At 39.7% G+C, this 22,537-nt stretch overlaps 1 protein-coding gene across 1 annotated transcript in view; it reads left to right on the top strand.

Annotated features, from left to right (window-relative positions):
• Nucleotides 1-22,537, top strand: part of LOC133641359 (protein TANC1-like) — a 156,768-nt gene that overhangs the window by 49,637 nt on the left and 84,594 nt on the right. The window contains exons 9-10 of the mRNA XM_062035153.1: nt 19,429-19,548; nt 19,605-19,874. Coding sequence (XP_061891137.1) covers nt 19,429-19,548; nt 19,605-19,874 — 390 coding nt within the window. The remainder of the gene's footprint in view (nt 1-19,428; nt 19,549-19,604; nt 19,875-22,537) is intronic.

Below are 22,537 nucleotides of genomic sequence, written 5' to 3'. Positions count from 1 at the left end.
CTCAGCTCCCTAAACCTCACTCTCATCCGCGTCACGGCACCACTGTAACCCACGCGATCCGGGTCACGGCACCACTAACCCACGTGATCCGGGTCACGGCACCACTGTAACCCAAGAGATCCGGGTAACGGTGCTACTGACCACTCTAGCCCATGTGATCCTGGTCACGGCACCACTTTAACCCAGGAGATCCGGGTCACGGCGCTACTGTAACCCAGGTGATCTGGGTCATGGCGCAACTGTAACCCAAGTGATCCAGGTCATGGCACCACTGTAACCCAAGAGATCTGGGTCACGGCACCACTGTAACCCAAGAGATCCGGGTCATGGTGCTACTGACCACTGTTACCCATGTGATCCTGGTCACGACACCACTTTAACCCAGGAGATCCGGGTCACGGCGCTACTATAACCCAGGTGATCTGGGTCACGGCGCAACTGTAACCCAAGTGATCCAGGTCACGGCACCACTGTAACCCAAGAGATCTGGGTCACGGCACCACTGTAACCCAAGAGATCCGGGTCACGGCGCTACTGACCACTGTAAGCCATGTGATCCTGGTCACGGCACCACTTTAACCCAGGAGATCCGGGTCATGGCGCTACTGTAACCCAGGTGATCTGGGTCACGGTACAACTAACCCAAGTTATCCAGGTCACGGCACAACTGTAACCCAGGAGATCCGGGTCACGGCACCACTTTAACCCACGTGATCCGGGTCACGGCACCACTGTAACCCAATATATCCGGGTCACGGCACCACTGTAACCCAGGAGATACGGGTCACGGCACCACTTTAACCCACGTGATCCGGGTCACGGCACCACTGTAGCCCAATAGATCCGGGTCACGGCACCACTGTAACCCAAGAGATCCGGGTCACGGCGCTACTGACCACTGTAACCCACGTGATCCTGGTCATGGCACCACTGTAACCCAGGAGATCCTGGTCACGGCGCTACTGTAACCCAGGTGATCTAGGTCACGGCGCAACTGTAACCCAAGTGATCCAGGTCATGGCACCACTGTAACCCAGGAGATCCGGGTCACGGCACCACTGTAACCCACGTGATCCGGGACACGGCACCACTGTAACCCACGTGATCCTGGTCACGGCACCACCGTAACCCAAGAGATCCAGGTCACTGCGCCACTGTTACCCACGTGATCAGGGTCGCGGCACTAGTGCAACCCACTTGATCCGGGGTCAGAGCATCACTGTAACCCACGTGGTTCGGTCCCTGCCTTTTCCGTTCCGTGTGGGACTCGAACCCGGTCGTCTGCGATAGAGGTGAGCATGCTGATGACTGAGCTAAAAGCCTGGGCTATCAAACTGACAGCCAGCGCTGCTTTTGAAGTTGTCAGGTAGCATACGTGACCCGGCCACACAGACTGGCCTCTGTTACACTCGACCCTCTTAAACCGCACTCTCATCCTGGTCACGGCACCACTGTAACCCACGAGATACGAGTTACGGCGCCACTGTAACCGACGTGATCTGGGTCACGGCACCACTGTAACCCACGTGATACGAGTTAAGACACCACTGTAACCGACGTGATACGGGTCACGGCACCACTGTAATTCACGTGATCCGGGTCAAGGCACTACTGTAACCCACGTGATCCGGGTCACGGCACCACTGTAACCCACAAGATACGAGTTAAGGCACCACTGTAACCGACGTGATACGGGTCACGGCACCACTGTAATTCACGTGATACGGGTCACGGCACCACTGTAACTCACGTGATCCGGGTCACGGCACCACTGTAACCCTTATTATCTGGGTCACGGCACCACTATGACCCATGTGATCTGGGTCACAGGAACTCGAACCTGGTCTTCTGCATGAGACACGAGCATGCTGACTACCGAGCTAAAAGCCCGGGCCATCAAACCTATAAAAAAAAGCTGCCAGGAAGTGAGGTGGACCCGACCACACCTGCTGGCCTCGGTCACATGACCAACAAGATTGTCTCGGCCAGTCAGCGCAGGTGGTCTCGGTCTCGGTCTCGGTCTCGGTCTGACCACAGGAAAACCAAACACATCTGAATCTCACACAAGGTCACATTTGTCAAGCTGAGTGACCGGAAATCGTTAAAAAGTCAATCCTGTCGCCATCACGAGGTTGCCTGGCAACTAGCAAAAATTCCAGGCGGTGATTACTCGCCAAGAAATAATGTCACGCTTAACTTAACATACATAGAAACCCTCATGAGTTGGTTTCGATCTGGAGAGCTTGGGCCCTCGAACATAGACATGTTCTAAGGTCGAACATAGACATGTTCTAAGAGTACGCAGCACGGAGCGCTACTGCCTACTGGCGCTGACGAGACGCGGGGCCGCCATCTTGGAGTGGTGATCCGCTCCACTCAGTGCAATTCATTTGGCAGGAGCAATGAACATTTAATTCATTTTACCTCACTGAATACCACTGATTTTCACACGCTTTTTTGTCATACGTGTAGCTATGATAAAGGACACATGTTTTATTATTCATAGTTTGCTTAACAGTAATAGAATATTCTTATATGCTATAAGTGACCAGACGTCCCAGATCAAAACTGGGAATATAATCCCAGAGAAGGGGGAAAAAACGCCAGCTATTTCGAAATTGAAGAAACAATATGATTATCTTATATATACATGAGTATATCCTACATAAACAATGTATGAATACATTAGATATCTATACATCTTATAGACTGTATCTCTGTTGCTGCAGCAACAGAGATACAGTCTATAAGATATAGACATATTTTATAGATATCTATCGATTTTTAGAATTTAAAACATAATTGATATTACTATTATTATTGATACTGTTTCTTTTATACATTTTTTTAATATTGTATTCAGCAAGTATTGTATTTGTATGTCTTCTCAATTGCTTTGAAAATGTATTGTAAAGCTAGGACTGGGTTGCAGTTGCAGTATTTTCTTTTATAAATTAACATTCTGTAATTTTTGTAGATACAATTTTAAAAATAATTTTTTTTAAGGGCTAACACCGGGCGTTTACGTTTTAGATCAGCAGCCAAAAGGTACGGGGCCCCTAAAGCAGGGGTGTTCAAACTTTTCCAATGAGGGCCAAACACGGAAAAATTAAAGCATTTTGATATTTTTCATTTTCAAACCATAACAAAATATATGGATTTTTTTTTTTTTACCTTTAGGGCTCCCGGGGACCATAAAGGGTCTAAGTCATTACAATGTTAAAAACAAGTCAAATTATTATTTTTTTTAAATTATTTAACGCTTACAGTAAATCTGTACAATATATCAACTTCAGGTTGGTATAAAGTTAAAAAAAAAAAAAAAAGGTTTTATGCCTTTTCTGTCAAAGACAACTTTGTTTTTTATAATAAAAGTGAAATATGCAGTATTTCCCCCACTGCCTAAAACATTCAGAAAGCAATGTTTGATGGGAAGTAATTAGAGCCTTAAAAATATCAATAATGCAGGACACCATTGATTTTAATTCATTATTATTTTTGAGTAATCATAGTGAAAAGATAAATAAAATCCCATTAAATATATTGGGGATCCAAAAGGTGCCCCACTCATAAAGTGATACATTTGTATGTTATTTTTTTTACTTTCAACACTTAAGTTACGAGCTCAACTTCAGATATATCTGTCCATTTTACGTTTGAACTATTATTTTGTTTGTTTTATGCTCTTTTGTCAAAGAAAATGTTGATGTTTTTGTATGGCAACCACACAATATATGCAATATTTCCCACATAAAACATTTTAAAGTGAAATATTTGAAATAATTGGAGCCTTGAATAGGTCAATAAATCATTATAACATTGATTATTTAAATTTTTTTTGAGCAATGGCAAAAAAAGAAAAATAAAGATAGACAAAAGAAAAAAAACAGCCTGCATGGCAGCTTTGTGTCAACATTGCAACTTTTTCTAGTTAGATTTCACCTCATTCCACTTTTTTAAATGTTTTTTTTATTTTTGCAATAGCATTTCCAGAATGTGTGGCGGGCCGGTAAACAATTAGCTGCGGGCCGCCAATGGCCTTTGGGCCGCACTTTGGACACCCCTGCCCTAAAGGGACATGGGGGGGAAAAAAATGTTTTATAATTTTTATCTTTTTTTTTTTTTTTTTTTTAGGCACGAGATACATGTCTAAAAAATAAAAAATTATAAATATTATATTGTTTTTTTATAACTTTATAAAAAGTTTCTCGTGCGCACGAGATACATGTCTAAAAAAAATTTTTTTTAAATCAAAAAATAAAATTCCCCCATGTCCCTTTAGGGGCTCCGTAAAAAGGAGCTTTTGTAACCTGAAACCTTTTTTGAAAAGGTTTTATTATAATGTATTTACCAAATGTTATATTATGAGAATCAGGTTAAATGGAGAATCAATTGTGAATTGAATCGTCGCCCCAAGAATCGGAATCGAATCGTGAGGTACTCAAAGATTCCAACGTGTAAAGTGCAATATTTGACTTGAACCCCTGTAAAGTAGATGATCCCAGCCTACCAAAACGCTACATCAGCGTGCTTTAATTAGAAGAAAAAATAAATATGGGCGTGTCTTCATCAGAATCCTTGCACAATGAATATTAATGAGCTTTACATTTTTTGCAAATATTAATAGAGCTAATCGCAACTTTTCATCTGAGATTGACAACTCCGTGCACCTTCTCAACAAAATAGTCGCAGTGTGCGGTGCTCGTAAGATGTCCTACGGGGCTTTCACTTGTCACAAAAAGTCACAATCTTTCCTCGTGCACGAGGATCTTTTTCCTCTTCCTTAGATCTGTGTTCATTTGTGGCGCGGTCAAAGAAGATTCCCCGGGGAGAAGATTCACAGCACAGCCTGCCAGTTCCTCCTGTCACTCGCTGCTTTCATTTTCAGATGAAATTCAGGATAAAGACAACGTGAGCGTCGCTGTGCTGGCTGGGCCTGCTAATATTGACGCCACACACACACACACACACCAACGCTCGGAATGGAAAAACAAAGCTTTAATTGTTCTCTTGTGGAACATGTTGGAACAATAGTGTCAGATTGCATCACTTAAATTAGACAAAAGCATGAAAACATGTATACATACTTTAAAGGCCTACTGAAATGATTTGTTTTTATTTAAACGGGGATAGCAGATCCATTCTATGTGTCATACTTGATCATTTCGCGATATTGCCATATTTTTGCTGAAAGGATTTAGTAGAGAACAACGATAAAGTTCGCAACTTTGGGTCGCTGATAAAAAAAAAAGCCTTGCCTGTACCGGAAGTAGCGTGACGTCACAGGGGATAGGGCTGCTCACATTTACAATGCAGCGAGAGAGATTCGGACCGAGAAAGCGACGATTACCCCATTAATTTGAGCGAGGATGAAAGATTCGTGGATGAGGAACGTGAGAGTGAAGGACTAGAGTGCAGTGCAGGACGTATCTTTTTTCGCTCTGACCGTAACTTAACCTTAAACCCCTGACTGGAAGGATAGACAACAATACTATTAAACCGTGGACATGTAAATGCATGGTTAATTAAAGCTGCAAGCAGCGTTGGACGGGTCCGCATTTTGGCAGGTGCTAGTCCTAGGTGTCCCAATACTTTTGTCCAGTGGTAGTCCTGAGTGAGACCTACATAGAGGTTTTTGTTTCGTGTCTCTACGATATTCGTACTGGGAGTTAGAGGAAGTTGTGCGCGGCACAGTGGTTGTTTTCTTTGAACGCGCGTAAAATCACAGCAGCGGAGCAGCTTTAGTGCTGCGGGTCTTTGAAGGCTCGTAAAACCCAAACGGTAGCACGTATCAAAACTCTGTACAGAACTTTTAATCAGAAGGGTTCAATCTCTCTCCTGTAGCAGTTTGAAGCCGAAACGACAAACGCGCTCAGAGGAGATAACGTTTGATGTTTGGTGACCGGTTGTAACAAAAATTTTGTTTTGAAGGAGGAATAGCAAACTTCCTGTTGATTTTTTCTGAAGGATGTCAATCTATGAAATGTAGGTCTAGGCGAGACCTACATAGAGGTATTTGTTTCATGTCTCTAAGACGTTCCTACCGGAAGTTACAAGCAGTTTTGTCTGAGTTTTCCTCTGAGGAGCAGTTTTTTCTCTGTTTTTTTTTCAAAAATTATGTAGAGCACAATTTTGAGTTGTGGGGTTCGGTTTTTTTTTTAGATCGCAATTTCCACCAGTCCCGATGTGTGTGAGAAGTTTGGTGAGTTTTGAAGTATTTTAAGGGGGTCAAATTAGAGGTCAAAGACGTAAAAAGCAGTGTTTTTAGTTCATTTTTGTCTAAAATGGGAAAATTGCCAACTTCCTGTTGGTTTTCGCCCGAGAATGTGTCATTATGAGTTGTAGGTCTAAAGGAGACCTACATACAGGTTTTTGTTTCATGTCTCTACGACCTTCCTAGTGGGAGTTACAGGCAGTTTGTTGTTGTTTTTTCCTAGGGGGCGCTAGAGCGCAATTTTGATTTTTGGGGTTTGGTTTTTGACTAAAGTGTTCTCGAACACTTTTTGTATGTGTGTAAAAAATTTGGTGAGTTTTGAAGCATGTTAAGTAATAAACATTACAATTTCAATAGGTTCCTTTGTACTGGGTACAGGCGGACCCTAATAATTTCCAGCTTGGCGAAGCTTAACAATGCTGTTGCTAACGACGCCATTGAAGCTAACTTAGCTACGGAGCGGCGGCGGCGGCGGGCATTGTATATTTCGACGACACCCCGGCCGCCATCAGAGTCAGCAAGAAACGTATATTTCCCCAAAGTTACGTACGTGACATGCACATATCGACACGCGCGTACGGGCAAGCGATCAAATGTTTGGAAGCCAACGCTGTACTCACGGTAGCGTGTCTGCTATCCACCTCAAAGTCCTCCCGTTTGTGTTGCTGTAGTCCGCCGCTAATACACCGATCCCACCTACAACTTTCTTCTTTGCAGTCTCCATTGTTCATTAAACAAATTGCAAAAGATTCACCAACACAGATGTCCAGAATACTGTGGAATTTTGCGATGAAAACAGAGCTTTTTTGTATTGGATTTAATGGGGTACCAATACTTCCGGTTCAACGATTGACGTCACACGCATACGTCATCATACATAGACGTTTTCAACCGGAAGTTTAGCGGGAAATTTAAAATGTCACTTTATAAGTTAACCCGGCCGTATTGGCATGTGTTGCAATGTTAAGATTTCATCATTGATATATAAACTATCAGACTGCGTGGTCGCTAGTAGTGGCTTTCAGTAGGCCTTTAAACCTCTTACCGTATGTAAAGTAGCAATAGACCAGAGGTGTCCAAAGTGCGGCCCGCAGCACATTCTAAAAATATTAAACATTAAAAAAATTGAACAAAAGGGCAAAAATGGGAATGTAACGAGAAAAAGCGGCAATGTTGACTCTATGATGTTTATAAACTTATTATAGTATTGTTACACTATCTTCACAGGCAACTTTTTTTGGAGTATATTTTACTTATCAGGTTAACTTGTCAACCAGATATTTATTTGTCATAACCAGTGTCAGGTTCAAACACCAAACTATTTATTAAACGAGACAAGAAGCAAGAAATCAAGCAGAGACAGAGTTGAATTTTGCTCATGGGGAGAGACGTATTGGGCTGTGCACTCAGTTACAGTTCCACCCTACGCTCTAAGGTACAGCCCCCGCGCTCCTCTATTTATTCAGGAGTTCCCTAGTTAACCCTGAAGGGAGGGCTAAGGCAAGCAGCACCCAGTAGACACAATACGTGATTATTCAGAATGGAAATGTGCTGACACTGGTGATCTCACCCTGTCTCTGTTTTGTCTGCGTTGAGGTACTCGATGTCCGTCCTCGGCTGTCAGCAGGCGGGGTCTGGAAACAAACTGCTGCTGCGAGGCAACTCGCAGGGGAAGATAAAAAGTGGTGTGCCTTTGCACGGATAGAACAGTACAACTCGACCACCATAGGTAATACATATAGCAACGGCCTTTAAGCGTAAGAGTTGTGTGATTACATAATGATTACATCATTATTCTAACACCAGGGAGGAAAATGTTGTTGCAATTAATCAGATCATATTCAAGTGTAGCATATTTCTCTGTCAAAAATGAAAGAACGAATAAGTTTAGCCAGAAAGTACTTTGTTATTAACAGCCTTTTGCAGGCCACTTAAATGATGTGGCAGGCCACATAAATCATGCGGCGGGCCACAAACTATATAATGACGTGGCGGCCCACGTATATTAATGTAGCGGATCACATGCAATGATGTCGCAGGCCACTTAAATGATGTGGCAGGCCACATAAATAAGGCGGCAGGCCACAAACTATATAATGACGTGGCGGCCCACGTATATTAATGTAGCGGATCACATGCAATGATGTCGCAGGCCACTTAAATGATGTGGCAGGCCACATAAATAAGGCGGCAGGCCACAAACTATATAATGACGTGGCGGCCCACGTATATTAATGTAGCGGATCACATGCAATGATGTCGCAGGCCACTTAAATGATGTGGCAGGCCACATAAATCAGGCGGCAGGCCACAAACTGTATAACGACGTGGTGGCCCACGTATATTAATGTAGCGGATCACATGCAAAGATGTCGCAGGCCACTTAAATAGGGCAAGCTGCATAAAAATGATGTGGTGGGCCACGTAAAATGTGGTGGGCTACATTAATGTATAATGATGTAAAATAAAATTACGGACCAGATAAAGTAAAGTGGCGGGCCATGTAAAATGATGTAGTGGGCCACATAAAATGAAGTGGCAGGCAATGTATATCAATCAATGTCAATCAATGTTTATTTATATAGCCCTAAATCACAAGTGTCTCAAAGGGCTGTACAAGCCACAACGACATCCTCGGTACAGAGCCCACATACATATAATGATGTAAAAATAATATTACAGACCAGATAAAGTAAAGTGGCGGGCCATGTAAAATGATGTGGCGGGCCAGGAATAATGATGTAAAATAATATTACAGACCAGATAAAGTAAAGTGGCGGGCCATGTAAAATGATGTAGTGGGCCACGTAAAATGATGTGGCGGGCCAGGAATAATGATGTAAAATAATATTACAGACCAGATAAAGTAAAGTGGCGGGCCATCTAAAATGATGTGGCGGGCCAGGAATAATGATGTAAAATAATATTACGGACCAGATAAAGTACAATGGCGGGCCATATAAAATGATGTGGCGGGCCAGGAATAATGATGTAAAATAATATTACAGACCAGATAAAGTAAAGTGACGGGCCATGTAAAATGATGTGGCGGGCCAGTTAAAATGACGTGGCGGGCCAGGAATAATGATGTAAAATAATATGACGGACCAGATAAAGTAAAGTGGCGGGCCATCTAAAATGATGTGGCGGGCCAGGAATAATGATGTAAAATAATATTACAGACCAGATAAAGTAAAGTGGCGGGCCATGTAAAATGATGTAGTGGGCCACGTAAAATGATGTGGCGGGCCAGGAATAATGATGTAAAATAATATTACAGACCAGATAAAGTAAAGTGGCGGGCCATGTAAAATGATGTGGCGGGCCAGTTAAAATGATGTGGCGGGCCAGGAATAATGATGTAAAATAATATTACAGACCAGATAAAGTAATGTGGCGGGCCATGTAAAATGATGTAGTTGGCCACATAAAATGATGTGGCGGGCCAGAAATAATGATGTAAAATAATATTACAGACCAGATAAAGTAAAGTGGCGGGCCATGTAAAATGATGTAGTGGGCCACGTAAAATGATGTGGCGGGCCAGGAATAATGATGTAAAATAATATTACAGACCAGATAAAGTAAAGTGGCGGGCCATGTAAAATGATGTGGCGGGCCAGGAATAATGATGTAAAATAATATTACGGACCAGATAAAGTAAAATGGCGGGCCATCTAAAATGATGTGGCGGGCCAGGAATAATGATGTAAAATAATATTACAGACCAGATAAAGTAATGTGGCGGGCCATGTAAAATGATGTAGTTGGCCACATAAAATGATGTGGCGGGCCAGAAATAATGATGTAAAATAATATTACAGACCAGATAAAGTAAAGTGGCGGGCCATGTAAAATGATGTAGTGGGCCACGTAAAATGATGTGGCGGGCCAGGAATAATGATGTAAAATAATATTACAGACCAGATAAAGTAAAGTGGCGGGCCATGTAAAATGATGTGGCGGGCCAGGAATAATGATGTAAAATAATATTACAGACCAGATAAAGTAAAGTGGCGGGCCAGGTAAAATGACGTGGCGGGCCAGGAATAATGATGTAAAATAATATTACAGACCAGATAAAGTAAAGTGGCGGGCCAGGTAAAATGATGTGGCGGGCCAGGAATAATGATGTAAAATAATATTACAGACCAGATAAAGTAAAGTGGCGGGCCATCTAAAATGATGTAGTGGGCCACATAAAATGATGTGGCGGGCCAGGAATAATGATGTAAAATAATATGACGGACCAGATAAAGTAATGTGGCGGGCCATCTAAAATGATGTGGCGGGCCAGTTAAAATGATGTGGCGGGCCAGGAATAATGATGTAAAATAATATTACAGACCAGATAAAGTAATGTGGTGGGCCATGTAAAATGATGTAGTGGGCCACATAAAATGATGTGGCGGGCCAGGAATAATGATGTAAAATAATATTACAGACCAGATAAAGTAAAGTGGCGGGCCATGTAAAATGATGTGGCGGGCCAGGAATAATGATGTAAAATAATATTACAGACCAGATAAAGTAAAGTGGCGGGCCATGTAAAATGATGTGGCGGGCCAGGAATAATGATGTAAAATAATATTACAGACCAGATAAAGTAAAGTGGCGGGCCATCTAAAATGATGTAGTGGGCCACATAAAATGATTTGGCGGGCCAGGAATAATGATGTAAAATAATATGACGGACCAGATAAAGTAATGTGGCGGGCCATCTAAAATGATGTGGCGGGCCAGTTAAAATGATGTGGCGGGCCAGGAATAATGATGTAAAATAATATTACAGACCAGATAAAGTAATGTGGCGGGCCATGTAAAATGATGTGGTTGCAGGCCACGTAAAATTATGCTTGCCACATCATTTTATGTAGTCCACCACATCACACACATAGATGGGAATTAACAACAATACAACATACTACACACACATAGATGGGAATTAACAACTATGCAACATACTACACACACATAGATGGGAATAAACAACAATACAACATACTACACACACATAGATGGGAATTATATACAATGTGTGTGTAGCATGTTGTATTGTTGTTAATTCCCATCTATGTGTGTGTAGTATGTTGTATTGTCGTTAATTCCCATCTATGTGTGTGTAGCATGTTGTATTGTTGTTAATTCCCATCTATGTGTGTGTAGTATGTTGTATTGTCGTTAATTCCCATCTATGTGTGTGTAGTATGTTGTATTGTCGTTAATTCCCATCTATGTGTGTGTAGTATGTTGTATTGTCGTTAATTCCCATCTATGTGTGTGTAGCATGTTGTATTGTCGTTAATTCCCATCTATGTGTGTGTAGTATGTTGTATTGTCGTTAATTCCCATCTATGTGTGTGTAGTATGTTGCATAGTCGTTAATTCCATCTTTGTTTGTGTAGCATGTTGCATAGTCATTAATTCCCATCTATGTGTGTAACATGTTGTGTAGTCAATAACACGACCACACATTTAATTTCCCACGAGGGAATGATAAAGAATGTTGTCTCAGCCTCCATTCTGTGTAAATGATCCATGATATTGTGTGTGGGGTCAATACAAGCTTGCCGCGCCACACGCTAGCACTAACATACGTTCTGGAACATTCCGGCATGATGAGGGAAAGGCTGGGTGTGGACGAGTGCAAAGCTGATGAAGCGTTGTAGCGACATCATGTGCAGATGTACTCACTTCACCTGCATGAATGTCTTTCTGGGGAACGCAGCAGCTCACCAATACATCCTCCGCTTCAGCAGGATTAGCATATTAGAACCCTTCATCAGCATATTAGAACCCTTCACCAGCATATTAGAACCCTTCACCTGCATATTAGAACCCTTCACCAGCATATTAGAACCCTTCACCAGCATATTAGAACCCTTCACCAGCATATTAGAACCCTTCACCGGCATATTAGAACCCTTCACCAGCATATTAGAACCCTTCACCAGCATATTATAACCCTTCACCAGCATATTAGAACCCTTCACCAGCATATTAGAACCCTTCACCAGCATATTAGAACCCTTCACCAGCATATTAGAACCCTTCACCAGCAGAGAGCTGATATTAATATTGTGTCACACTTCATTCAGACCACTATTAGCTCAGCTGTCAGACTAGTCATGTCCACTTCATCACAAGTCTCTAACTGAACACATTGCTCTAACTATGATGCGACTCGGGTGGGAGCATTTACTGATATCATTAAGGTGATGTCATTCATATTTACTGATATCATTAAGGTGATGTCATTCATATTTATTAATATCATTATGGTGATGTCGTTCATATTTACTGATATCATTATGGTGATGTTCATATTTACTGTTATGATGATAGTGATGTTCATATTTACTGATATCATTATGGTGATGTTGTTCATATTTACTGATATCATTATGGTGATGTAGTTCATATTTACTGATATCATTATGGTGATGTTGTTCATATTTACTGATATCATTATGGTGATGTTGTTCATATTTACTGATATCATTATGGTGATGTTCATATTTACTGATATCATTATGGTGATGTTCATATTTACTGATATCATTATGGTGATGTTGTTCATATTTACTGATATCATTATGGTGATGTTGTTCATATTTACTGATATCATTATGGTGATGTAGTTCATATTTACTGATATCATTATGGTGATGTTGTTCATATTTACTGATATCATTATGGTGATGTCGTTCATATTTACTTATATCATTATGGTGATGTTGTTCATATTTACTGATATCATGGTGATGTCGTTCATATTTACTGATATCATTATGGTGATGTCGTTCATATTTACTGATATCATTATGGTGATGTTGTTCAAATTTACTGATATCATTATGGTGATGTTCTTCATATTTACTGATATCATTATGGTGATGTCGTTCATATTTACTGATATCATTATGGTGATGTTCTTCATATTTACTGATATCATTATGGTGATGTTCTTCATATTTACTGATATCATTATGGTGATGTTGTTCATATTTACTGATATCATTATGGTGATGTTGTTCATATTTACTGATATCATTATGGTGATGTTCTTCATATATACTGATATCATTATGGTGATGTTCTTCATATATACTGATATCATTATGGTGACGTTGTTTATATTTACTGATATGATGATCCTTTGTGCTACGTTTGCTCTAGCAATCAATCAATCAATCAATCAATCAAAGCAGTGGTTATTATTAGCTTATTGACAATGAATCAGAACTTTGAATTTTATAAGATAACAATCGGACATTACTTTAGTGTACGGGAGTATCATAATTCGGAGGTAGTGACACGGACAATGACTAGATCTATCGTATTACCGTTGCGATGTGTGGGTTCATTTGTTATACGTGTAAGACCACAGCTATCAGTTATAGTCTGGAGCGCCACGCACGAAAGGTCTGATGGGGTATTCATACGGATATTGAAATCCCCCATTATAATTATATTATCTGCATTCGTCACTAGATCAGCGACAAACTCTGAAACTTCTAAAATACATTTTTCGACTGTTGACGTAGTCTAGCCCCCGCCTCCCCACCAGCTCGTCACAACCGCCCCAAACTTGTCCCAATTGTTTGTGCTGCAACACTTTTTAGTTTTGATGTTACTAACGTGTTATTAATCATGAACAGCTCCCACAACCATGTCAACATCTCTCCAACCGTTTGTACTGCAATTTTTTTGTGGGGGGGCGGGGGGGTAGGTTATGAATAATAACATGTTATTAACATAAAAACGATATTAGTTAGACATAAAAATGTTGCAGCACAAACGAACAGGACAAGTGGGGTGCGGGGTGGGGGGGGGGGGGGGTGGGGGGTCTGGATGACATCACTAGTCAGAAAATGTAGCAACCCAAACACATTTGTACAGCACAAAGGAATGTTTGTGTTATTTGTGTCAGGTTCAAACACTGATGACATTTATTGAACAAGACAAGAAGCAAAGAATCAAACAGAGACAGAATTAAATTTGGACTCAATTGAGGAGAGACGCCGTCGACCTGTAACCTCTTACAAAGTCTTTGCACGCTCTGGCGAAAGATTGTACGCCACCTCTTTTTGTTTGGATTTTCCCTGCTTACATAACAACGTCTGTGTAGCGACCTGGTCGCATCGTGGTGCGAGGTCGTTCTCCCAGGAATGCAGACGGCTTCGGACACAGCGTGCAGGTAGGAAAATGATTTATTTCAGCAAATAAATCAGACAGGAAAAAACAAGAACGTGCTCATAGCACGGAAGACAAAAAAACAAAGGGACTAGCGTGGGAGCTAGCAAGCAAAATAGCATAGCATGAAAACTAGCAGGAATCAAAGTGGTCGTTAGCTGTTGCGTAAAAGCAAATTAGCAAGCCAGGCCGAGTGAGGCCCGGGCAAAGACTAAATAGCCCTCTGATTAGCGCTCGGGCAACAGGTGCGCGTCCCGAACGCTAACCAGAGGCAGGTGAGCACAATCTGCCGTCATGGCAACGGAAACAAAAACAAGGTGCTGAAAACACACGTGACACTAAAAAGTAAACAAACTGTGATCCGAGCAGCGGATCCTAACAATCTGTTTCTAAAGGAATGGGGAGTATGTAAACAGTCGTTGTTTTCGGTCACATTACCACAAAAGAAAAAGATGCCTCAGGCTTGGGTTGGTCCTGGCTTCAGCTTGAGCAGGTCTTGGATGACAATAGATAACCCCCCCCCTCCCGTCTCCTCCCATCGTACACAATGGAATTTTCCAAGCCTTTGCTTGGTGCAACAAAGACAGCTCTCATCCGTTCACTGGGAACTCAAAGAACGGAACGTTTTTTGATAATTGACATACCATTTTTCTGACAATTTGCAACAACAACAAGAAGAGGGCCACCTTCACGCGGGTCCTTGACTCAGGTGCAGCAGCTAAAAGGTTGCAGGTTCAACCCCCCTGAAGAAAGGTACTGATGTTGCCAGATGTGTGAAGGCAGCATCGGGTTAAGTGTACTGCATTGTTGTAAAAAAAGGTGGTCTACTTAGTGATGCGACTGTCGTATTCTTCCAAGAGTCATACCTGCGGGGGTCTTATTGTGTTGGACGGGTGTGTTGACATTTGAAGGAGGCAGCAGCTTTTCCACACTTGAGGCACCTGCTTGCAAGTTGCCTGCTTGGGATGCTGACGTCCACACCTAAATTAAGTCTTTCTTACTTAGAATATGTTCCCCTAGTGTCCAAATAACTCTAAATAAAGTCTTTCTTACTTAGAATATGTTCCCCTAGTGTCCAAATAACTCTAAATTAAGTCTTTCTTACTTAGAATATGTTCCCCTAGTGTCCAAATAACTCTAAATTAAGTCTTTCTTACTTAAAATATGTTCCCCTAGGGTCCAAATAACTCTAAATTAAGTCTTTCTTACTTAGAATATGTTCCCCTAGTGTCCAAATAACTCTAAATTAAGGCTTTCTTACTTAAAATATGTTCCCCTAGGGTCCAAATAACTCTAAATTAAGTCTTTCTTACTTAAAATATGTTCCCCTAGGGTCCAAATAACTCTAAATTAAGGCTTTCTTACTTAGAATATGTTCCCCTAGTGTCCAAATAACTCTAAATTAAGTCTTCGTTACATAGAATATGTTCCCCTAGTGTCCAAATAACTCTAAATTAAGGCTTTCTTACTTAGAATATGTTCCCCTAGTGTCCAAAAAACTCTAAATTAAGTCTTTCTTACTTAGAATATGTTCCCCTAGTGTCCAAATAACTCTAAATTAAGTCTTTCTTACTCAGAATATGTTCCCCTAGTGTCCAAATAACTCTAAATTAAGTCTTTGTTACTTAGAATATGTTCCCCTAGTGTTCTTTGAACTGTTTATGACCGAGTGCAACGGCAGTTTATGACCACCTCCCCCTTAGCACAGTGGCTCTTAACCTTGTTGGAGGTACCGAACCCCACCAGTTTAATTCTGCATAGACAGAATCCTTCGCCTTGACTGAAATCAAACACTGATTTAGCTGTGAAATAACAAAAATAGTTTGATGTTTTGCTTCTTTTAGTGGAAGAGGTTCAAAGATGCTTTTTTGAAGGTAATCTTTTCACGTGTGGTATGACATGAATTATTGTAAGCCCTCTGAAAAGGAGGCATCTCTTTGTGAAACTGAGGTTAGAGTGAAGGATCAAGCAATTTCAGGAGAAATAACACTTGTGACATCTGGTAGTAGAATGTAGAGCTGACTGAACACCGTGTTGTAAATGTGTGGAGTGTTGCATTGACCAGCATTCCTCCAATGGGGAATTCAAATTGCTAGTCTCTCCCAGATTCTTTTCATGGCAATAAGCTGGTGTTTATATTCAATCAACAGGCAGTAGTTGGTATTTTGTGGTTTATTCTCCAAGCTTAGAGGACAAACGTGAGACCCATCCAGCACACCCGCGTTCCCTCGCCCGGTCTAGCTCGGTCTCCTCTCCAACTCTCGGAAGTGCTGTGATTTTCTCCTTCCTCCCCCTCCCCACCTGCTGTTTCCCCAGTCTAGCTGTGCTCCTTATCTTAGGAATGTAATGGCAGTCTCAACAAAGAGAATAAACAGCGCTGTGACTCTAACCAAGGACACTCGAATCCAAGCACTTTGTACCACACGAGACATTAGCTGATGTAAATATGACTATAGGAGTTTTTAGAAAGAAGTAACACTTAAATATGGATATGATTCTGATCTGCTTCCCACAGGAGATAAACTGGTAGTAGAATGTAGAGCTGACTGAACACCGTGTTGTAAATGTGTGGAGATAAACTGGTAGTAGAATGTAGAGCTGACTGAACACCGTGTTGTAAATGTGTGGAGATAAAGCCTGGGTGACCTGTGAACTCTCAGTGGGAGTGGGCGAGTGTGGGAGTGAACAACGCTTGGTGTTCTACATCTTCTTCTTTTTAATATTCTAATCACACATACTATTCCTTTATTTATTTATTATTATTATTATTATTCTGTGAAAGATTCAACATCAAAATTAAACTATTTTTATTATTACTGGGTGAAGATTCTACACTAAAAATTCATACGTGACACATGCTAACTGTTAGCATGCTAAAGTTAGCTTTTTAGGGTTAGGGTTAACCCTAACCCTAACCCTAACCCTAAACGAATTTTGCAAATGTTTACCCCATAGTCATATTACTTGACATTTGCTAACTGTTAGCATGTTAATATTAGCATGCTAATATTAGCATGCTATTTTTTTTCCTCTAATTTTGCAAACCTTTACCCCAGAGTCATAGTACTTGGTACTTGACATATGCTAACGGTTAGCATGCTAAAAGTAGCATGTTAAAATGTTAAAATTAGCATGCTACCATTAGCATGCTATTTTTTTCCTTCTAATTTTGCAAAGTATGCTAACTTTTAAAGCCCATGTTGCTGCCGTACACCTCAGAGTCCTATATCTTGGTACATGACACATGCTAACTGTTCGCATTTTTATTTTCTAATTTTGCAAATGTTAACCCCATAGTTATATTACTTGACATTTGTTAACTGCTAGCACGCTAACATTAGCATGCTATTTTTTTCTTCTAATTTTGCAAACCTTTACGCCAGAGTCATAGTACTTGGTACTTTACGTATGCTAACGGTTAGCATGCTAAAAGTAGCATGTTAACGTGCTAAAATTAGCATGCTATCACTAGCATGCTATTTTTTTTCTTCTAATTTTGAAACACTTTACCCCAGAGTATGCTAACTTTTTAAGCCCATTTTGCTGCCGTACACCTCAGAGTCCTATAACTTGGTACATAAATAAATGACACATGCTAACTGTTAGCATGCTAATGTTAGCATTTTTATTTTCTAATTTTGCAAATGTTTACCCCAAAGTCATATTACTTGACATTTGCTAACTGCTAGCATGTTAACATTATCATGCTATTTTTTTTTCTTCTAATTTTGCAAACCTTTACCCCAGAGTCATAGTACTTGGTACTTGACGTATGCTAACGGTTAGCATGCTAAAAGTAGCATGTTAACATGCTAAAAGTAGCATGCTATCATTATCATGCTATTTTTGTTTGCTAATTTTGCAACACTTTACCCCAGAGTATGCTAACTTTTTAAGCCCATTTTGCTGCCATACATCTCAGTCTTATAACTTGTTACATGACACATGCTAACTGTTAGCATGCTTATGTTAGCATTTTTATTTTCTTATTTTGCAAATGTTTACCCCAGAGTCATAGTACTTGACATTTGCTAACTGCTAACATGTTAACATTAGCACGCTGACATTAGCATGCTATTTTTTTTTTCTTCTAATTTTGCAAACCTTTACCCCAGAGTCATAGTGCTTGGTACTTGACATATGCTAACGGTTAGCATGCTAAAAGTAGCATGTTAACATGCTAAAAGTAGCATGTTATCATTAGCATGCTAATTTTGTTTGCTAATTTTGCAAATGTTTACCCCAGAGTATGCTAACTTTTTAAGCCCATTTTGCTGCCGTACACCTCAGAGTCCTGTAACTTGGTACATGACACATGCTAACTGTTAGCATGCTAACATTAGCTTGCAATTATTTTTCCGTCCCGTACACCTCAGTCACATAACTTGGTACTTGACACATGCTAACGTTAGAATTGTAGCTATTTTTTTTAGCACATTTTGCATGTGTACGCCTCAGAGTCATATAACTAGTCGCATTCTAACTGTTGGCATGCTAATGTTAGCATTTTTATTTTCTAATTTTGCAAATGTTTACCCCAGAGTCATAGTACTTGGTACTTGACACATGCTAACTTTTTAAGCCCATTTTGCTGCCGTACACCTCAGAGTTGTATAACTTGGTACTTGACATATCATGCTATTGTTGGCATGCTATCATGCTAATGTTGGCATGCTATCATGTTAATGTTGGCATGCTATAATGCTAATGTTGGCATGCTATCATGCTAATGTTGGCATGCTATAATGCTAATGTTGGCATGCTATAATATTAATGTTGGCATGCTATCATGCTAAAACGCTGATTATCCCAGAATGTAAGGCGCGACGTTGAAGAGTGTAAGAAAATGCAAGTGAAAAGGAGATGACAAAACACGTGACAGTCTTCCTTCCGTCTTCTTTTCTCACCGCTTGGCAAGGTCACAGAGTATTTTTCACGTTGCCATGGAAACAATAACTGAGTCTAGCAATGAATGTTCCAGGTTTACAGTTTGCATGTCTCTGACCTCTGCTTGACAGCCACGTGCTCCACAAGACTGGAGGACCTGACCCACTTGGACCACCAGAGGCTGGGCCGGCACGCAGGCTCCTCCGTACGCAAGATGAACACACCTGGGCGCGCCATTGAGGACTCCAAAGGTAAGTCCCGCCCTCCCTTCTTCACCTGGTCCGTGTGGTCTCACGCTCTGGTCCAGGGAAGCCAGGCGACATCATGCTGAAACCGCTGCTGTTCGAAGTTCCCGGCGCCGCCGCCGCCGCGGAGAAGTCTTTCGTGGGCCGGGATTGGCTCTTCACGCGCCTGGAGGAGGTCTTGAGGAAAAGCGGCGACTGCGACGGGAGAGGCGCCGTCATCGTGGGGAACGCGGGCTCCGGCAAGACCGCCATCTTGTGGCGACTGGTGGCGCTCAGCTGCCACGGCGTGCACACGCAGCACGTCCCTCACAGCCCCTGCTGCTCTCCTAAATGTAACTTTCACTTTCTATTCCTTTTTCACTACATCACAAATAATCTATCTCTATTTCTGTAACAGCAGCACTTCTAAATGTCAAATCATCTCAATCCTTCAATAAGATGCCATGTTTCCTTCAACCACGTCTTCTTATTCTTATACTTTGCACATTTTCTTCTAATCAGACAATATTTTAGGCATATTTGATGGAATTTTGACCTGACATGTTTGGACTGTTTTCGACACTTAGAAAAAATCCAGACTTTTTGACACAAATCGGGATTTTTTTCTAAGCGTCAAAAAGTCGAAAAGTTTTTGGTCAAAAAGTCAGGATGTCAAAGTCGGGATTTTTTCCAACTTTCGAAAATTCTGAATTTTTTTTGTCAAAAAGTCGGGATTTTTTCCAAGTGTCAAAAACTCTAGATTTTTTTCTAAGTGTCAAAAAGTCGGAAATTTTTTTGTCAAAAAATCTGGATTTTTTTCAAGTGTCAAAAAGTCGGGATGTCAAAAAGTCGGGATTTTTTCTAAGTGTCAAAAATTCTGAATATTTTTTGTCAAAAAAATTGGGATTTTTTGTCTAATTTTCAAAAAATCTGACATTTTTTTGTAAAAAAAATAGGGATTTTTTTTAAAGTGTCAAAATGTCGGGATGTCAAAAAATCTGGATTTTTTCCAAGTGTCAAAAAGTCGGGATGTCAAAAAGTCGGGATTTTTTCTAAGTGTCAAAAATTCGAAAATGTTTTTGTCAAAAAGTCGGGATTTTTTCTAAGTGTCAAAATGTCAGATTTTTTTTTGTCAAAAAGTCAGGATTTTTTTTAAGTGTCAAAAATTCTGAATTTTTTTTGTCAAATAGTTGGGATTTTTTCTAAGTGTCAAAAACTCTGGATTTTTTCAAAGTGTCAAAAACTCTGGATTTTTTTCCAAGTGCCAAAAAGTCTGAATTTTTTTGGCAAAAAATCGGGATTTTTTCTAAGTGTCAAAAACTCTAGATTTTTTTCTAGGTGTCAAAAAGTCGGGATTTTTTCTAAGTGTCATAAACTCTAGCTTTTTTTCTAAGTGTCAAAAAGTCTGAATTTTTTTTGTCAAAAAATCTGGATTTTTTTTCAAGTGTCAAAAAATCGGGATGTCAAAATGTCTGGATTTTTTCTAAGTGTCAAAAATTCTGAAATTTTTTTGTCAAAAAAGTTGGGATTTTTTGTCTAATTTTCAAAAAATCTGACATTTTTTTGTTAAAAAAATAGAGATTTTTTTAAGTGTCAAAAAGTCGGGATGTCGAAAAGTCGGGATTTTTTCTAAGTGTCAAAAAGTCGGGATGTCAAAAATTCGGAAATGTTTTTGTCAAAATGTCAGATTTTCTTTTGTCAAAAAGTCATGATTTTTTCTAAGTGTCAAAAATTCAGAATTTTTTTTGTCAAATAGTTGGGATTTTTTCTAAGTGTCAAAAACTCTGGATTTTTTTCTAATTGTCAAAAAAATGGGATTTTTTCCAAGTGTCAAAAAGTCAGAATTTTTTTTTGTCAAAAAGTCAAATTTTTTCTATGTGTCAAAAACTCTAGATTTTTTTCTAAGTGTCAAAAAGTCAGAAATGTTTTTGTCAAAAAGTGTGGATTTTTTCTAAGTGTCAAAAACTAGATTTTTTTCTAAGTGTCAAAAAGTCGGAAAAATTTTTGTCAAAAAATCTGGGATGTCAAAAAGTCGGGATTTTTTGTAAGTGTCAAAAATTCTGAATTTTTTTTGTCAAAAAAGTTGGAATTTTTTGTCTAATTTTCAACAAATTTGACATTTTTTTGTAAAAAAATCGGGATTTTTTTTAAGTGTCAAAAAGTCGGGATTTTTTCTAAGTGTCAAAAAGTCGGGATGTCAAAAAGTCGGGATTTTTTCTAAGTGTCAAAAATTCGGAAATGTTTTTGTCAAAAAGTCGGGATTTTTTCTAAGTGTCAAAATGTCAGATTTTTTTTTGTCAAAAAGTCGGGATTTTTTCTAAGTGTCAAAAATTCAGAATTTTTTTTGTCTAATAGTTGGGATTTTTTCTAAGTGTCAAAAACTCTGGATTTTTTTCCAAGTGCCAAAAAGGCGGAATTTTTTTGTCAAAAAGTCGGGATTTTTTGTAAGTGGAAAAAACTCTAGATTTTTTTCTAAGTGTCAAAAACTCTAGATTTTTTTCTAAGTGTCAAAAAGTCTGAATTTTTTTTGTCAAAAAATCTGGATTTTTTTCAAGTGTCAAAAAATCGGGATGTCAAAAAGTCTGGATTTTTTTGTAAGTGTCAAAAATTCTGAAATTTTTTTGTCAAAAAAAGTTGGGATTTTTTCTCTAATTTTCAAAAAATCTGACATTTTTTTGTAAAAAAAATAGGGATTTTTTTAAGTGTCAAAAAGTCGGGATGTCGAAAAGTCGGGATTTTTTCTAAGTGTCAAAAAGTCGTGATTTTAAAAATTTCTGAAATGTTTTGGTCAAAATGTCAGATTTTCTTTTGTCAAAAAGTCATGATTTTTTCTAAGTGTCAAAAATTCAGAATTTTTTTTGTCAAATAGTTGGAATTTTTTCTAAGTGTCAAAAACTCTGGATTTTTTTCTAATTGTCAAAAAAATGGGATTTTTTCTAAGTGTCAAAAACTCTAGATTTTTTTCTAAGTGTCAAAAAGTCAGAAATGTTTTGGTCAAAAAGTCTGGATTTTTTCT

The sequence above is a fragment of the Entelurus aequoreus genome, linkage group LG02 (assembly GCF_033978785.1).
Source record: "Entelurus aequoreus isolate RoL-2023_Sb linkage group LG02, RoL_Eaeq_v1.1, whole genome shotgun sequence".
Lineage (NCBI taxonomy): Eukaryota > Metazoa > Chordata > Actinopteri > Syngnathiformes > Syngnathidae > Entelurus > Entelurus aequoreus.
Note: the sequence above shows the minus strand (reverse complement) of the source record. Positions and strands in the feature narration are given on the sequence as shown.